Source organism: Ctenocephalides felis, unplaced genomic scaffold, assembly GCF_003426905.1.
Source record: "Ctenocephalides felis isolate EL2017-DRISC unplaced genomic scaffold, ASM342690v1 CF-g0.4_SCAFFOLD_03572, whole genome shotgun sequence".
Taxonomy (NCBI): Eukaryota; Metazoa; Arthropoda; class Insecta; order Siphonaptera; family Pulicidae; genus Ctenocephalides; species Ctenocephalides felis.
Window position 1 is genome coordinate 13,664,668 of NW_020539726.1, and position 16,130 is coordinate 13,680,797.

A 16,130-nucleotide genomic window follows, 5' to 3' on the forward strand; every position below is an offset into this window, starting at 1 on the left:
CAATTTATAGACTGAGAGCCAGTGAACCTTTTGAATAACGGTGTTCCTGTAAGGCTAAAAATTTTTGTACAGGTGATTTTTAACGTGCTAAGTACGGAAACGACGGTCTGGCAGGTTTTAGCCCTGCACATCATGGTCGTCCAGGCGTTGAAAGTGTAAAAAACACCCGAAAATTAAACTTGTTCCTGTAAGGTTCAAATTTTTATACGATTTAATTTACTCATTGAGAAGTTCGAAAATCAATCTGCCAGACCATTTCGACTGCACAAGTACCTGCCAGACGAGCCGGAAAGTGAGCAAAAAATGCCCCAAAATAAACTTTGTCCTGTAAAGCTGAAATTTACATATGTGTTTATCTAAGCAATTCTAAAAAGGTCTGTGCAATTGCCAGACCATTCTGGCTAGCATAAGCCCTTGCCAGACGAGGGCAAAAATGCTATGGCGGGAGGGCGAGTAATAGGCGTTGCGTGAAAACTTATAGCATATATTCAAACTATATTATGAGAAATTACAAATTATGGTCAAAATAAATTTAATTAGTCACAATAAATATATAATCATAAATTAATCATCATTATCAGATATATCGCTAATTAATACTTCAATTCAGGCTTCTATTGAGTATCAATTGAATTTTCTGAAAATAGGTGAAAGTTGGAAAGAAACATTTATTTCTGAATGTTCAACGGAGGGTAACAGATTTGAAGAAAAAATTTCACAGGTAAAAATTATGAATTTCTTTTTCAGAAAAAAAGAAACCTATTAAAGCTAATAATAAAATTCACGAAATTCGTGTCCAACGTGATTTGGTTGGTCGCCTGTTGGCGCGAAACCTTATCATATCTCATTACAATTGTTAGCTTCCCGAAGTTTGTTTTCATCAAAAAATCCCATTGGTTAATTTTATGTTTTCTCGACGTTTCAAGCCATTCTGAATCGAATGAGACCAAATTTGGAAAAAGTGAACAGATTTTTTTCCGTAAGTAAGTAAATCGACGTTTCTAAAAAACGACTGGACCGATTTAAAAATTCATCAAAATTTGCAAAAATTAATATCGCTTTTTTGGCATTTGTCAAAATTAGACCTTTTATCGACGTTTGCTCAAAAAACGCCGGAACCGATTTCAAAAATTCAAAAGCCATTTGATGTACATCGATGAGAACTATCGTTTGTCAGTTTTGTGCTACGATCTGCCGTTTCTTGTAATTTGGAAAAATGTGTTAAACTTTTCATCCACATTTAAGCTCATACTACCGAATCGATTTTAAAAAATCAAAAACTGTTCGAAAGATATTAGTTGGGAATGATATTGATTAGTTTTAGGTGAAAATCTACCGAGCCGTTTTCTTGTAATTAACTGTTGTTGAAACAAAATTTAAGCCGATTTTTATGGAACTTTTTTGGGGATATATATATCATGGTCTTATAGAACTTAGTGAAATATTACCGCATTACGACAAGTAGTTTAATTTTAAAAATTCATCAAAGATTGAAAAAATGAGTATGAGTACTTTGTGAATTTTTATTTCACATTTGTTAAAATTAAAATTAGACGATTTACTTGGTATAACGATAGAGTACATGGTCTTAATGAACATACTGAACCATTGAAGTCCTACGAATACTGGTTCAATTATAAAAATTATTGATTTGTGAAAATTTGCTTTTAGAAAATACTCCGAGTTAACGTGTTCGTTCGTTTTCAATTATGTGTAATAAATCCACTCGTAATACTATTAATCACTCATAAATTAATTTATTTTTTATTGATTAAGTCGGGAAGTTCATGTAACTTGCCTCAAGGCAAAATACGAATACCAACTAGTTTTAATGTCACTTTGCCACGCAGATGGAACTATCTATAAAACCGCGTAAACAGCAATGATTGAAGTCTTACAAGCAAATATAACTGATAACGAAACAATTTGGTATATATGATGCTGTGTTTTCGATGGACTTTATTTACTGCATTCAATGAAAAATATACCAAAAACATTCGGTAATATTTCGAAAAATAATGTCTATTTTAGCGGCAGCACATGCTGCACGAGTAGATATAGTTTCAAATAGTCATTTAAAAGTACCAACAATTCTTAAATCTCAAAATACTGGCTGGATATTGATTGAAAAAATATTTGATTTCAATTAGTTTGTGAGAGATACCGTTCCTTCTTCAAATTTTGAAATAATATCACAACATCCTTCTCGTATTGCTGAGGAGGATGCAAACAGAGCTGATCAACACATAGGCGGTAATGTTAAAATTTTTAAATTTGTAATATTTTATATTTATTATATTATTAATATATTTAAATTTGTTTTTTTTATAAACGATAAGTCAGCAATGCCGAATCTTATGACGATGAAGTATTAATTAGCGATATATCTGATAATGATGATTAATTCATGATAATATATATTTTATTGTGACTAATTAAATTTATTTTGACCATAATTTGTAATTTCTCATAATATAGTTTGAATATATGCTATAAGTTTTCACGCAACGCCTATTACTCGCCTCCCGCCATAGCATTTTTGCCCTCGTCTGGCAAGGGCTTATGCTAGCCAGAATGGTCTGGCAATTGCACAGACCTTTTTAGAATTGCTTAGATAAACACATATGTAAATTTCAGCTTTACAGGACAAAGTTTATTTTGGGGCATTTTTGCTCACTTTCCGGCTCGTCTGGCAGGTACTTGTGCAGGTCGAAATGGTCTGGCAGATTGATTTTCGAACTTCTCAATGAGTAAATTAAATCGTATAAAAATTTGAACCTTACAGGAACAAGTTTAATTTTCGGGTGTTTTTTACACTTTCAAACGCCTGGACGACCATGATGTGCAGGGCTAAAACCTGCCAGACCGTCGTTTCCGTACTTAGCACGTTAAAAATCACCTGTACAAAAATTTTTAGCCTTACAGGAACACCGTTATTCAAAAGGTTCACTGGCTCTTGGTCTATTATATTGTGTCCTTATATAGAATTTGTTACTTTAAATCATATTTAAGTTATTTGGTATAAAACCACACCTCCAAACCCGGATTAGTATATTTACAAGTTGCCGTCCAGATTTTGTCATGAAAAACTATGGTCACCTTAGTTTATGGCGTACACATAAAAAAATTAAACAAAATTAGTAGGGTTACATTCAAACTGCTATAGAATTATTTATAACAACTAATGCAATTTTAATAATATCAACAACTATACTTAATGCTCAATAATTATATATAGCACTCTGTTTCGATCAAGCGCAATTTAGTCTGAAGTATATTTCCCATATTCTGATTTAAATATAAGGTTGTTCGGAGAGTCTCTTCGTTTATTTACCACCAGAATTTAACTATATTGTTTTGAATCCAACATTACACTTAAGCCCTGTTTTTATTATATGATTCGAAAAATCAAATTCTAATCAATTACATGCAGTCGTTTTTGGATGGTGCCACTAAATAATTAAATTTTCGACATATTTTACACTTCTGCTATAGAAAAGGTAAAAATACTGTTAAAGTCAAAATGAAATTGACCGATGTGTACGGAATCATTTCCATCGTGTTGATTGATAATACAACAGTGCCAAAATTGGTTTGCTACAGTCTATTCCTGGTATTTTGCTGTCCAAGTGCGAGAAGTACACTTGAAGCTGATAAAGACGCGAGAAAGGCGTTAGTTGATGCAAACCAACGAATAACAATACATGAGATCCCATTCACTTAAAATTTATCAAATTTCATAGTTCATGACCACTCAAAAGAAAGAAACGTGTGTTCGCCTTTGAAAAGTCCTAAAAATCATCAGGTTTTGAAGCGAATTGTCATTAGGAATGCCAAATGGGATGCCAAAGAATACAATATACGGAATTGCCCATGAAACAAAACAGAAGAAGCTGCTCAAGACAGGTGCAAACCTGAAATTTGCCAGGAAAAGGTAATGCAGTATGTTTGGTAAGAAGTTAAAGGAGTTGTTCATTTTTCAGCTTTTCCAGGATAACATAACGGTTAATTCGGATGCCTTATATCATCAGCTAGATAAACTAAATGATATACTTCAAAGAAAAGGTCAGAATTAACCCACAAGCAAAGTATAGTCCTGCATCAAGACGACGCAAGACCTCACATAATTTTGGTCAATCGCCAAAAGTTTTAGTAGCTTGAAAGGGACCCAATGACATATTCATCATAATCTCCAGACCTGCCATCATCGGACCATTATTTGTTCCGGCCTCTAAAAAAATTTTTAGGCGGTAAAACCTTTACTTCAAACCAGCATGTCAAAAAGCACTTTGATCAGTTTTTTGCTAATAACGACTAAAAAATTTATTTTCTCGAAATTATGCTTATACCAGAAATATGACAAGAGATGCTTGATCAAAACTGCCAATACAAAACTTATTAAAGTAATTGTTTATTGTTGGAAAATTGAGTGCCAAAATATCTATAAAAACAAAATTACTTTCCGAAAAACCTTTGAATTATTATTGTTAATATTCATTATTAGCTTTAGTTAGGTTATGATGTAAATTTGATTCATATTCATTTTGAAATATTATTTGCCTATAATTAAATAGAAGTTATAATAATATATAGTTCAGAAATTAATGAAATTTAAGAAATAATGCAAACATTTTGAATATTTTGGATGAAAAACAATATCAATTTGCGAAAAATAATTACTAACCATAACACCAATATCACTAACACTCCTTACGACGGCGTCTGCTCCGTCCAAGCATTTGGAAGACTGTAGTATGCTAGCCTCATATAGAGCAGCAGCTGCTAATTCATCAACAAGAATTGAAGCCTTTTGCTGATTGAGACCACTGGAATGTACACAACGGCAAAGCTGAGCCACTTGATTCAAACCATCACCGCAGCGCGCTAAATAACGCGCGCATTCGCGGTAGAGTTGGGATCCTTGCAACTGATAATCTTGAGCTATTCTGTAACATAATTGTAATAAGAATAATTAACATATATAGAATTAAATAATCAAAATCGAGAGAATAGTAAGGATGGACCACAAATTAACAAATGGACCGAAAATACGACTGTGAACAAGAAAGGACGCCGGATAGAATTAAATTTAATTTTATAAACGTTAAAAGAAACTCATCATTTTCTCAAACTTTGATGAATTTTTAAAATTAAACTACTCGTCGTAAGGCCGTAATATTTCAGTGAGTTCTATCATATAATCATGATATATATCGCCAAAAAAAGTTCCATAAAAATCGGCTTAATTTTTTTTTCAACAGTTATTTACAAGAAAACGCCACGGATATCTTTCGAACAGTTTTTGATTTTTTAAAATCAATTCGCTAGTATGAGCTTACATGTGGACGAAAAGTTCAACACTTTTATCCAAATTATAAAGAAACGGCTTGGCAGATCGTCGCACAAAACTGGCAAATGATAGTCCTCATTGGGATACATAAAATGGATTTTAAATTTCTGTAATCGTTTCAGGCGTTTTTGAACAAACGTCGATGAAAGGTCTAATTTTGGCAAATGCCAAAGAAACGATACTAATTTTTGCAAACTTTGAAGAATTTTTAAAGTTAAATCTATAAGACTATGGTAGATGGTATCTACCGTCACTAACACAAAAATCATAAAAATCGTAGAATTTTTTTTAACACTTTATTACAAGAAAACTGCCCGGTCGATCTTTACCAAAAACTAATCAGGTCGATTCCCAACCAATATCTTTCGAACAGTTTTTGAGAAACGTAGGCGAATTTTTTTTCACTTTTCTGCGATTTACAAAGAAACAGATCGTAGCGCAAAACTACAAAACGATAGTCCTCATCGATATACATCGATTGGCTTTCAAATTTTTGAAATCGGTCCAGTCGTTTTTGAGAAAACGTCGATTTACGGCAAAAAATCTGTTGACATAAACACACACACACACACACACTTTTTCTCAAATTTGGTCTTCTCCTTCGGGAAGTTAAAAAAGCGGTTTCGTGATGGCCATGAACATGGTTAAATAATGACGCAGATGATATACAACTTGCTCGAAGAAGAAATTCACAAGATAAAAACCGAAGCAAAGAACAGATACGCATAAAAGCGGAAGTTTGGTAAATGAAATGTAAAAAAATTAACCATAAAAAGCGAGATAAGAGGTTGAAATATGACGGTGCTGCTCCAGGCAAAATATCAACGACGGTATTAATAGTTGATAATACAACAAAGTGACGATAATTTAAGTACAAAATAAGAATTATGCAATATAAAATAAGATAAATAGTACCATAGTAATTTCTTGAGAAAAAAAAACAATTTTGATCTTATATTTATTTTATATAAATTTCAATATACTATTATACTTAAAATTAATAGTATCTAATAGTGACTATTTGGATACCTGAATGCAAGTCCAAATCCTTCCTCTACATTCTGGCCACAAAGAATTACAAATGTGGCTACTTGCAATCTATCTAATTGATTTCCAAATAGAGTTGGTAACTGCAAACAATTTGATTCATTGCTGTCATTTGTAAACATCTGAAAATTATAATATGTTTTTGTTTAGAATTCCCAAAACTAAAATGAAGCTCAATAAATAATTAAAACTTTTATAAAAAATAGCATTGCAGTTGAGGATTAATCCTAACAAATTTTGTTTTCACTTGTAATCTCAGAATTATCTAGAGTAGTAGTTTTTTCATATTTTAATGTACATTTTAAATTAGTATAAATCTGAATCTTCCTCTAGCCCATTAAAAATATGAATCTGTAGCTATACTTATCAATAATTGTTATTTAAATTATATTATTAAGATATATATACAATGATTTTTTTTAAAAAAAGAAACAGATCATTACACCTTTGAAAAATTTCTTTATATACATAAACATGATCAATGACTACATTGATGATAGTGTATGCATTACCTTATTTAATTTCACAAAGGTCTCTCGACCATGAACTTCACAACCAGCTAAAAACTTAGCAACTTCTCTTTGCTTGCATATTGTATTAATATGTCTATCCAACTCACGATAACTCAACTTCTTAATGAAACCTGATGCTGCTGCACTTGCTTCTTTTAATACTTGGAACGTTGATGAAGTTGTTGTGACAGCAGCTTCTAACTCCTGCCGCAAAACTTTTCCGCGGTATTTAAATATTCTGCATTTTCATGTAAACTAGTATATGTGGAGCAATTAAATGAATAAAAATGTATGCACGTCATGCTGGCTCTTACAAGATCTTTCATAAATAGTTGTAATGAGTAGAGTGTGTTCATATACTTATATTTTTCTAAATATCTACAAGTATTGCTGAGATAGTCCTAAAAAACAAAAACGTTGAAAATATTAAAAGTAAAATAGTATTTTTTAAATATGCGCTATACCTTCCAGATAATGAGTGTTGAATCCATGGAAGCCATGTGATGGTGCAAAGTTTCAATACATCCAGTTTTTAAACACTCCATATAAACTGCTTCCGTAAATATATTTTTATCTACAGTATTATTTAAAATATATTCTAAAACTTGATTCACTGTGGAATGTTGCATATAAAATTTTATAATTCCTTCATGAGATCCATATGTCTTCAAATAATATTTACATTCATCAAAAATAAATTTTTCTAAATTTTTCATTTCATGATTATCAGACGATTGATGTTGAATGCTATCCGATCTACCTTTTACACGTTTGCTCTTTTGTTTGGATTTATCACCCTCCACTTCTGATTCATATATGCCATTCATAATATTTTTTAAATTAGATAATGTATGTAAAACATATAATGGAGGTTCTGGTAAATTGTTCCTCATATGACCACCTATTTTTTTCTGTAATAAATTTTCTTGGGACTGTTTAATTTCTTCAAAATTTTTCATTATACTTGCATCAATAGTGTATGTGTTTTCTCCAGAATTTCAATTATTTCATTTAATAATATAGGGTCTTTGGAAGGTCTTGCATTTATTGGTACTTTAGAAACTGAATCTTGTATATTATTGTCAGTATAATTTGTAGCATACTTAAAAACATTTCTTGAATATTTTTCTTCCATGAAATTCTCAACTGTAAATATCTCCTGATGTTGTGCACTGGAAGATGTCTGCATATAAAGATCAATAACTTAATGAAAATTAATATAATTTGTTAAACATAGAATATTTATGTAATTAAATTAAATTAAAGGCTACAAAAGCAAGATTGTGTGCTTTCCTAAACTAAATCTATATATAATATTTTAGTAACAATTTTTTTTCAAATTGAGTAAAAAACATATTTTAAATGTTTCGAGTTAGATTAAAAAAGCAAACCATACAGATAAAATTTAAAAATATATCTAATAATATATGTAATACACATTGATTTAAATAGTTTATTATAAAAAAAATTTAATATATACCGATGAATTATGTACTGCTTTAAGACAATGACTAAATTTCTCTCTAGCTGTTAAAAAAGCACCAGCCCTTAAACAAGTTTTACCCCAAGCTGCAAACACACTAGCTTTGTCAAGACCCGCTTTCAAAGAAACTTCAAGTGCCACTGTCCATCGCTCAGATAGCATCAGTTGCTCACGCAATATCTGAATATCATAAGCTAAAATTTAAATGTAAATAATTAATATTCTGCATTAAATAAAAAGTACATTTTTAGCTTAGTAAAAACAAAAACAAGATTAATTGAATGTACAAATTACAATTGAACACCATAAAAGCTACTAAAAATATATATAAAAATATCTATGAGATATTAAATATATAAAGTATGATAATATTATTCATAAAATGACTAATCAATAATAAATTATAACCCCCACCTTCCATGGTTTGTGTAAGGAGTCCTTCACAACTATGCTCCACAAGCAATTGTGCTAAGTCAGCATAATTCAGTATATAATCACAACGTGAAATACCAGCATAGTAATAAGAAGTACATTTATTTTCTGCAAGAATTGTAAGTAGTGTAAAAAGTGATTTAAAAATATTGTGATTGAATATACCTATTGCATCATTTGTCCCAGACATTTCAGAGGTAAAATTTGTTTTTAATTGTATAAGATGAGAAAACTTCACTTTAGCTGCAATTGCCATTGATCGCATTATTTCAATTAGCAATGAGTAATCTATCTGAAAATTCATTTCTTTTTATTAAAACTTTATAATCTTCAGTTAAATAAATTAATGCCAATGTATGATTAAAATATGTTTAATATTGTAAACATTATATATGTAATATATTTTTTTTATTTAGTTATTTTAGGTAATAATTTAAATATCATAAACTAGTTGGTTATAGTATTTTGCCTTGAGGCAAGTTACACGAACTTCCCGATATGTTTAAATAATCGATTTAATCACTAAAAAATAAATTAATTTAGGAGTGAATAAAAGTATTCCGAGTGGATTTATTACACATATTTGAAAACGAACGAACATGTTAACTCGGAGAATTATCTAAAAGCAAAGTTTCACAAATCAATGATTTTTATTATTGAACCAGTTTCCGTAGGACTTCAATGGTTAGTATGTTTATTAAGCACTCTATCATTATACCAAGTAAATCGTCTAAAATCAAACTACTTGTAAGATCGTAATATTTCAGTAAGTACTATAAGACCATGATATATATCGCCAAAAAAAGTTCCATTAAAATCGGCTCATATTTTTTTTTTCAACAGTTAATTACGAGAAAACGGCTTGGTAGATTTTTTAAAATCGATTCGGTAGTATGAGCTTAAATGTGGACGAAAAGTTTAACACATTTTTGCAAATTACAAAGAACCGGCTCGGCAGATAGTCGCAGCAAACTTAAAAACGATAGTCCTCATTGAGATACATCAAATGGCTTTTAAATTTCTAAAATCGATTCAGGCGTTTTTGATGAAACGATGAAAGGTATAATTTTGACAAAATGCCAAAAAACCGATACTAATTTTTGCAAACTTTGACGAATTTTTGAAGTTAAACGAGTTGTCGTAGGACCGTAATATTTTAGTAAGATCTATAAGACTATGGTATCTACCGTCAAAAAAAAAAAAATATAAAAATCGTCGAAAAAATTTTTTTTAACACTTCATTGCAAGAAAACGGCCCGGGCCATCTTTACTAAAAACTAATCAGCACGATTCCCGACCAATATCTTTCAAACGGTTTTTGAAATTTCAAAATCGATTCATAATTGCAGGCTAAAACGTGAACGAAAAATTTTTCACTTTTCTGCTATTTATAAAGAAACGGCTTGGCCGATCGTTGCACAAAACTGATAAACGCTAGTCCTCATCTAGATACATCGAATGGCTTTTAAATTTTTAAAATCCGTCTAGCCGTTTTTGAAAAAAACGTCGATTTACAGCAAAAAATCTGTTCACACACACACACACACACACACACATACTTTTCCCAAATTTGGCCTCATTCGATTCAGAATGGCTTGAAACGTCGAAAAAACATAAAGCTAGCGAATCGGATTTTTCATAATATTCTATTTTTAGTTCTGACCTCATTATTGGGCACTCCTATAATTTTTGGCTTCATTATTCTAATCACAGCATCACATTCAGACAGCAAAAAATTTGGTGCTTCTTCTGAGTCATCATAAAGAGACAGAATTGATAAACATAATGAGACTGATGGAGCATGCGTAAAACTGTAAAGAAAATATAGTTAGTACTTACTATATTAAACACTGCTTTTGACTTTTCAATGTTAAAAAAAAATAGCACACAAAAATATATATATTATTTAAAAAAACATGATCAAATTGTAATTTTAGTTCCTGAAATTTTGTATCAAACTAATTTTTATATTCCACATAACAATTATAATTATAAGAAATCCCATTAAGTATTAAATTATTGCACATTAGTATATATAATCACATATAATTAATAAATAGATTTTAGTTAGATAATTTGCGGACTCTAAAAAACAATATTCACAAATTGATATAATGTTCTACACATACAACTTTACCCAAATTCTTCTCTTACTGCATTATCTCGATCTAAATCTCCTGCTAATATCCATTCATTTTCATCACTAATATTTTCACTAATTGATTGATTGTAATCTCTTTTGGAATAAGTTGACGAGACATCGTCTGATGTGCAGGAGTCACTAGAAATACCTTCAGCAATTCTTGTTTGATCATAACATTGATTGCAAACACGAACATTTAAATCTTTATAAGCAGATAACTAAAAGAAATTAGAGAGTTTTATATTAACATTAATTATAATTTTATCTGTAATTGTAAGAAAATTCTGTTATTGTTTTATAATTAATTGAATATGTAGAAATTATTTCTTACCTTCAGCCTGTTCATTGAACATAATCCACATACAACTCTGCCACATCGTCTACAATGGTGTCTTCTATTAAACATTGTAAAAACTAATTGTTTGCAACACATACATTCATTTGCTGATTCATTTGGGATCCATTCAGATTTTTTGGGAGCAACTAGAGGCATTGTAAAACATTTCCTCCACTGGACTCTCTATAGGCTGTATCAAGTCTTCATTGAAAGAAAAATTCCTTGCAGAATTTGGAACATCAAATCTTAATGATTTCTTTGCATAATTTATTAATAATTTTTCAATATGAATCATTGTTATAGTATCTGTTTCAACTTTATCCTCATCTAATAGTTTCTTTTTAATGATTTTTAGACACATTATCAATTTATCAAATTTACAGTTCATTAAGTACTGCTCAATTATTAGCAAAGGCTGATTTATAACTTTAAAAAACGGTAAAGCATCACTTGGTTCTAAACTCATTAGAATATTAATGGATATAACTAAATTGTAATCAACGATTGTATTTTCATGATGCAATATAAATTGACCAAATACTTTAAATGCGTTGATATTATTAACATGCAATATAGATTTTTTCACATACAACCAATGCTTGATTCACATTTAATTCATGAAGAAATTTCGATATTATGAGCATGTTTTTTTGGTTCACTTCAAGTGATTCACTAATGAAATCTTCATCAATATATAACATTTGATCTTTTGTAATTCCATATAGAGCAATCCAATCTAAGCTTAATTCAATCTGCTTGTTCATAAGAAGAGTCTCTAATATATTTACTGCATCTTCTTTTGATATATTTTGAAATTTGTTCCAATTATAGTCCAATAAATATGAATTAACCTGTAACATTAATTATTTTGTTTTAATTTATATACAGAATACATATAAATTAACAAAGATAATTGTTGATATACTTTATAATTTTTAATGTTTTATTTAAATATAACAAAAACAAATTTACCTTCTCAAACATTAGAACTTTATTGAATTTGTCTTTCAAGTACCTTTGTTTATCCAAAGACAAATTGTTCAAATTAATATGTTCAATAATATACTCCAAAGCTAATTTTAAAGACTTCTCATCCCAATTTAACATATTTTCATTTATACAATCATATTGCAACTCAATATTATCTATAAATTTTATATATTTCCAATGTTTTCTTGATAAATCCCACAATAAAGAATTTTTCTTATTTCTTAGATATGTAGATTTTTTCATTTGAATCGTAGGCAACGATATAAAAATTTTAATAATGCCTCTTTTTCAATATCATTCTTTTCATAGTATGTATTAAATAAATTAATATCTACTAGATAATTTAATGCTGATTTCGCTTCATTACCACCATATAGACTCTTAAGATTTTGTGTGCTCTCTAAATTAAAAACATTTCTTAATAAATTAGTATTATGGTCGTCAGTAGTGTTAAAATCAAATAATTTTTCTATGAGATATGCAATAAGCCAGTTGTGTTTTTTTAAATATGCCACCACTATCATATCTGGTTTGTAGTTTAATTCAAAATTAATAATTGGTTTGGAATTTTCAAAATTTCCATCATTGAAATGAAATTTATGATCATTAATGGAAGCAATATTGCATAATTCATTGGTCAAACCCGATACTAATATTTCAAATAAGTTTATGTTCATTCCATTTGTGATTTGTTCTATTTTGTTTGGTAAAATACCTCTAATATGCACTAAATCTCCAATAATTTTTTCTAGTGGAACAAGTAAGTAATTGAATATATTTATTTCATTATCACAATTTAAATCCATATGGATTAACTCTTTTAGTTTTTGTAAATAGTCCCATAATTTTTGCAAATAATTTGGTTGTGTTGATGAAGGATTAAAGCTAACATATGGATATTGTGCCAAAAGTTCAATGGTCTTCTTAAAATTCTCTTCTGTATGTTTTCCGATAATTTCTAAATTTGGCAATAAATTTCTTAGCTCTTCATTGAACTTTAAAATCTGTTTGAATCTATTCATATCATTTGGAAAATGTTCATTAATAATAATATCCATTAGACTAATATTATTAAAATTTCTGTTATATGTTCGATTATGTTCTTTCCAAACATTGAAGAAATCTATCAATTTGTTCAAATATATTTTAAAGGGCTTTCTTCTTTCCAAGAAAAATCGTTCAAAACTGAAATTAAATCTGCAGACAAATTATAATCACTGCATGATGTTAAAATCAAATCCATCAAGACCATATTCTTATTTTGGTTGCAATCATAAAATGTAATATTTGTATTAATGATTTTATTTGAATTTATAGTATCACTATCCTCCAGAGAAAATGGTACATCATAGGCCTCTAAAAATTTCTTAACGATATATTTACTGGAAGAAAATTCAATTGTTGATGATTCTGTACCATGGTATAACTCATTTCTTCTACTAGATAAATTTCGTAATCTGTGTTTTATTTTCAAATAATTTTGTAAAAATTAGCTCGTTTGGCTTCAAAGCTGTCTTGTATATGGTATCTCTGTAATTTCAAAAGTCGTTTATTGAGCCATTTCTTGAATTAAATTTCTCTAAATAAAAAAATCATATAAGGAAAGACATAGATTAATAATGATTACGAATGAAAGAGGATTTATTTCAAACAATGATTTTTAAATAGTTCAAGTTATTAAATTTTATCAGAAGGCTAAATAATATTAAGTATATTAATTCACAATTTACAACGGAAGACAAACACATTTACGAAATCAAACAAAATATTGATTTGTAAATAAATTTGATTGGCTCTGATTAAATCAAATCACGTTTTCAATGATTCATTCAAAATATCAGAAATATTATCATATGAATTTTCTTAAATTATTATCTCAATAAAACTCAAGTAACATGGAATTCTTTCATTATGATAATAAACAATTTAAACAAACTTACTTCAATTACATCACTAGCTTTCTGGAAATCTTCTTGAAGAAGGCACTGATTCACAAGACTTTGTGGAGGTGATAACAGAATGTTTATACATTCATCTGAAGAATCAATTCTAAAATTATCATTTATAAGCTTTAGGATAAAGACGAATCAATATATTCAAAGTACTATATTGATCAAAACTGAATATTTATTTGCATACCTAATTTCTGATTCTTTTCCTGATGAGGAATTTATAAAATCCAAAAAATGATTTTTATTCTTTCTACCATAGTGTGATAATAATTCTTTACGCCAAAAAGCATTTTCCACATATTCAGAGATTTTAGAAAAGTCTTCATTACATAGTAATTGATCATTCTTCTGACTTTGTGAAAGTTTTGTTTTGGTAACATTGATGAATTTTCGAAGCAATGGTAAATAAGCTTCCACAAATTCCAAAGAACAAACAAATTTATCTTTTTTGAGCACATTGCACAATGATTCACATTCATTTTCATCATCCGTAAATGAATGCCATGATACATCTCCAAATTTCACAAATAATATTGAAAACATGTATTTTAAAACTTTTATACGTAATTCTAAAGATTTAATTTATAAAATAGATTTTCAATATCTGCCAAAACTGTTTCCAACAAAAGACAGGAATTATGTAAAGGCAAATGGCTTGAACACTTTTAGTGATTATAACATAAGCAGTGTATAAATCTTCTTCCCAAAAATATGATGATTTAAAACATTTTAATTGTAAATTTCTGTTTGTTTGTAATAAATTCATTATTCTATCATATTCCAAAGTTTGTAATTTGCACATATCATTCAAGATGTATAGCAGGCTCTTTTCATGTATATCTTTAAATAAATTATCTTTATCTTTGAGGCTATTTTCATAACAAAATCTTGCTATTGATATTTTTCTGTATAGTTCTTTACAATAGCAATAAATAAATGTTTGTTCTTCACCTGACTTTTCCAGTTGACTTACTAACTTCTCAAGAGGGTGAAAGTAGTTTACGCTTATTTCTTCATCTGATATCGATAACATAACCAAATGCAATAATTTTCCATTTAACGTGTCCATTAACTCAGTGCTAGAAATCTCATTTTTTTTAAATCCATTGATAATATTTATTATCCAATGAACATTATTCAGAAACATTTTATGAAGATATTTGTAATAATAATCAGAGCTGTTATTCAATTCATAATTTAAAAAATTTATAATGTTTTCATGTGTATTTTGAGATAATAATGTTAAATATATATCATGAATTTTAGTTTTTTCTTCTCTTATGAGGCGTTGTATATGATAATAAATTTGTTTATATTGTTCTGTATTCCTAATATTTTTACTTTGGAGAAACGATAATAAACACAAAAGATTATCAACAGTACAATTAGCATCACTTTCTAAATTATTTGCTACGTCAAGAAACACATCTTCATATATATTATCGAGAACATTAGTTTGGTCATTTTCTGGAAATTCTGATTTTAATATATTAATAATAATACTTGTATATTTTGGACATATTTTCAATTCATTTCGAAGAACTTCAATATTTTGTTTTGATAAAGACAATGTCTGTTTTTCAATCAGCTGCTTATAGATATGAATCAAATCCTAAAAAGAAGATATATGATATGAAATATTTCTTATTTTACTGACAGCATAATAGAAACTTACATTTTTTATTAAATCAATGTTCGTTGAAAACGTAGATATATATCTAACAATATCTGTAAAATCAGATATTTTACTATTATTCATATTATAATAGGAATATAAATCTTTCACAAACACGCTCAAGACTGCAACGCATAGCAATTTTCTTTTATTGTCTGTCGATGGTACAATTTAAATTCGACCTATGACTAATAGTTCATAATGATTTA

At 28.8% G+C, this 16,130-nt stretch overlaps 2 protein-coding genes and 1 long non-coding RNA gene across 3 annotated transcripts; all 3 read right to left on the reverse strand.

Moving 5' to 3' along the window:
- Positions 1-7,134: 7,134 nt before the first annotated feature.
- Positions 7,135-11,460, reverse strand: LOC113388125 (zinc finger FYVE domain-containing protein 26 homolog). Its single transcript, XM_026625529.1, has 8 exons — positions 11,299-11,460; positions 10,962-11,185; positions 10,488-10,635; positions 8,990-9,116; positions 8,807-8,932; positions 8,390-8,586; positions 7,374-8,092; positions 7,135-7,310 (listed from the first exon to the last, which is right to left on the reverse strand). Exons 1-7 carry the CDS (start codon positions 11,458-11,460, stop codon positions 7,868-7,870), a joined length of 1,209 nt encoding a protein of 402 aa, XP_026481314.1. The 3' UTR covers positions 7,135-7,310; positions 7,374-7,867.
- A 404-nt stretch (positions 11,461-11,864) lies between these two features.
- On the reverse strand, positions 11,865-12,490 carry LOC113388126. Its single transcript, XM_026625530.1, has 2 exons — positions 12,277-12,490; positions 11,865-12,155 (listed from the first exon to the last, which is right to left on the reverse strand). Exons 1-2 carry the CDS (start codon positions 12,409-12,411, stop codon positions 11,865-11,867), a joined length of 426 nt encoding a protein of 141 aa, XP_026481315.1. The 5' UTR covers positions 12,412-12,490.
- A 1,299-nt stretch (positions 12,491-13,789) lies between these two features.
- Positions 13,790-14,541, reverse strand: LOC113388620. Its single transcript, XR_003368185.1, has 3 exons — positions 14,434-14,541; positions 14,235-14,343; positions 13,790-13,824 (listed from the first exon to the last, which is right to left on the reverse strand). It is a non-coding gene; the product is annotated as an uncharacterized LOC113388620 (long non-coding RNA).
- Positions 14,542-16,130: the final 1,589 nt, after the last annotated feature.

Excerpts from the sequence above, each read along its gene's own strand:
- LOC113388125 (XM_026625529.1), bottom strand. The coding sequence starts at position 11,460 with ATGCCTCTAGTTGCTCCCAAAAAATCTGAATGGATCCCAAATGAATCA. Across the intron at positions 11,186-11,298 it reads GTTCAATGAACAGGCTGAAG|TTATCTGCTTATAAAGATTT; the intron begins GTAAGAAATAAT and ends AATTTCTTTTAG. Across the intron at positions 8,933-8,989 it reads TGGGACAAATGATGCAATAG|AAAATAAATGTACTTCTTAT; the intron begins GTATATTCAATC and ends CAATTCTTGCAG.
- LOC113388126 (XM_026625530.1), bottom strand. The coding sequence starts at position 12,411 with ATGTTAAATTGGGATGAGAAGTCTTTAAAATTAGCTTTGGAGTATATT. Across the intron at positions 12,156-12,276 it reads AAGTTCTAATGTTTGAGAAG|GTTAATTCATATTTATTGGA; the intron begins GTAAATTTGTTT and ends TTAATGTTACAG.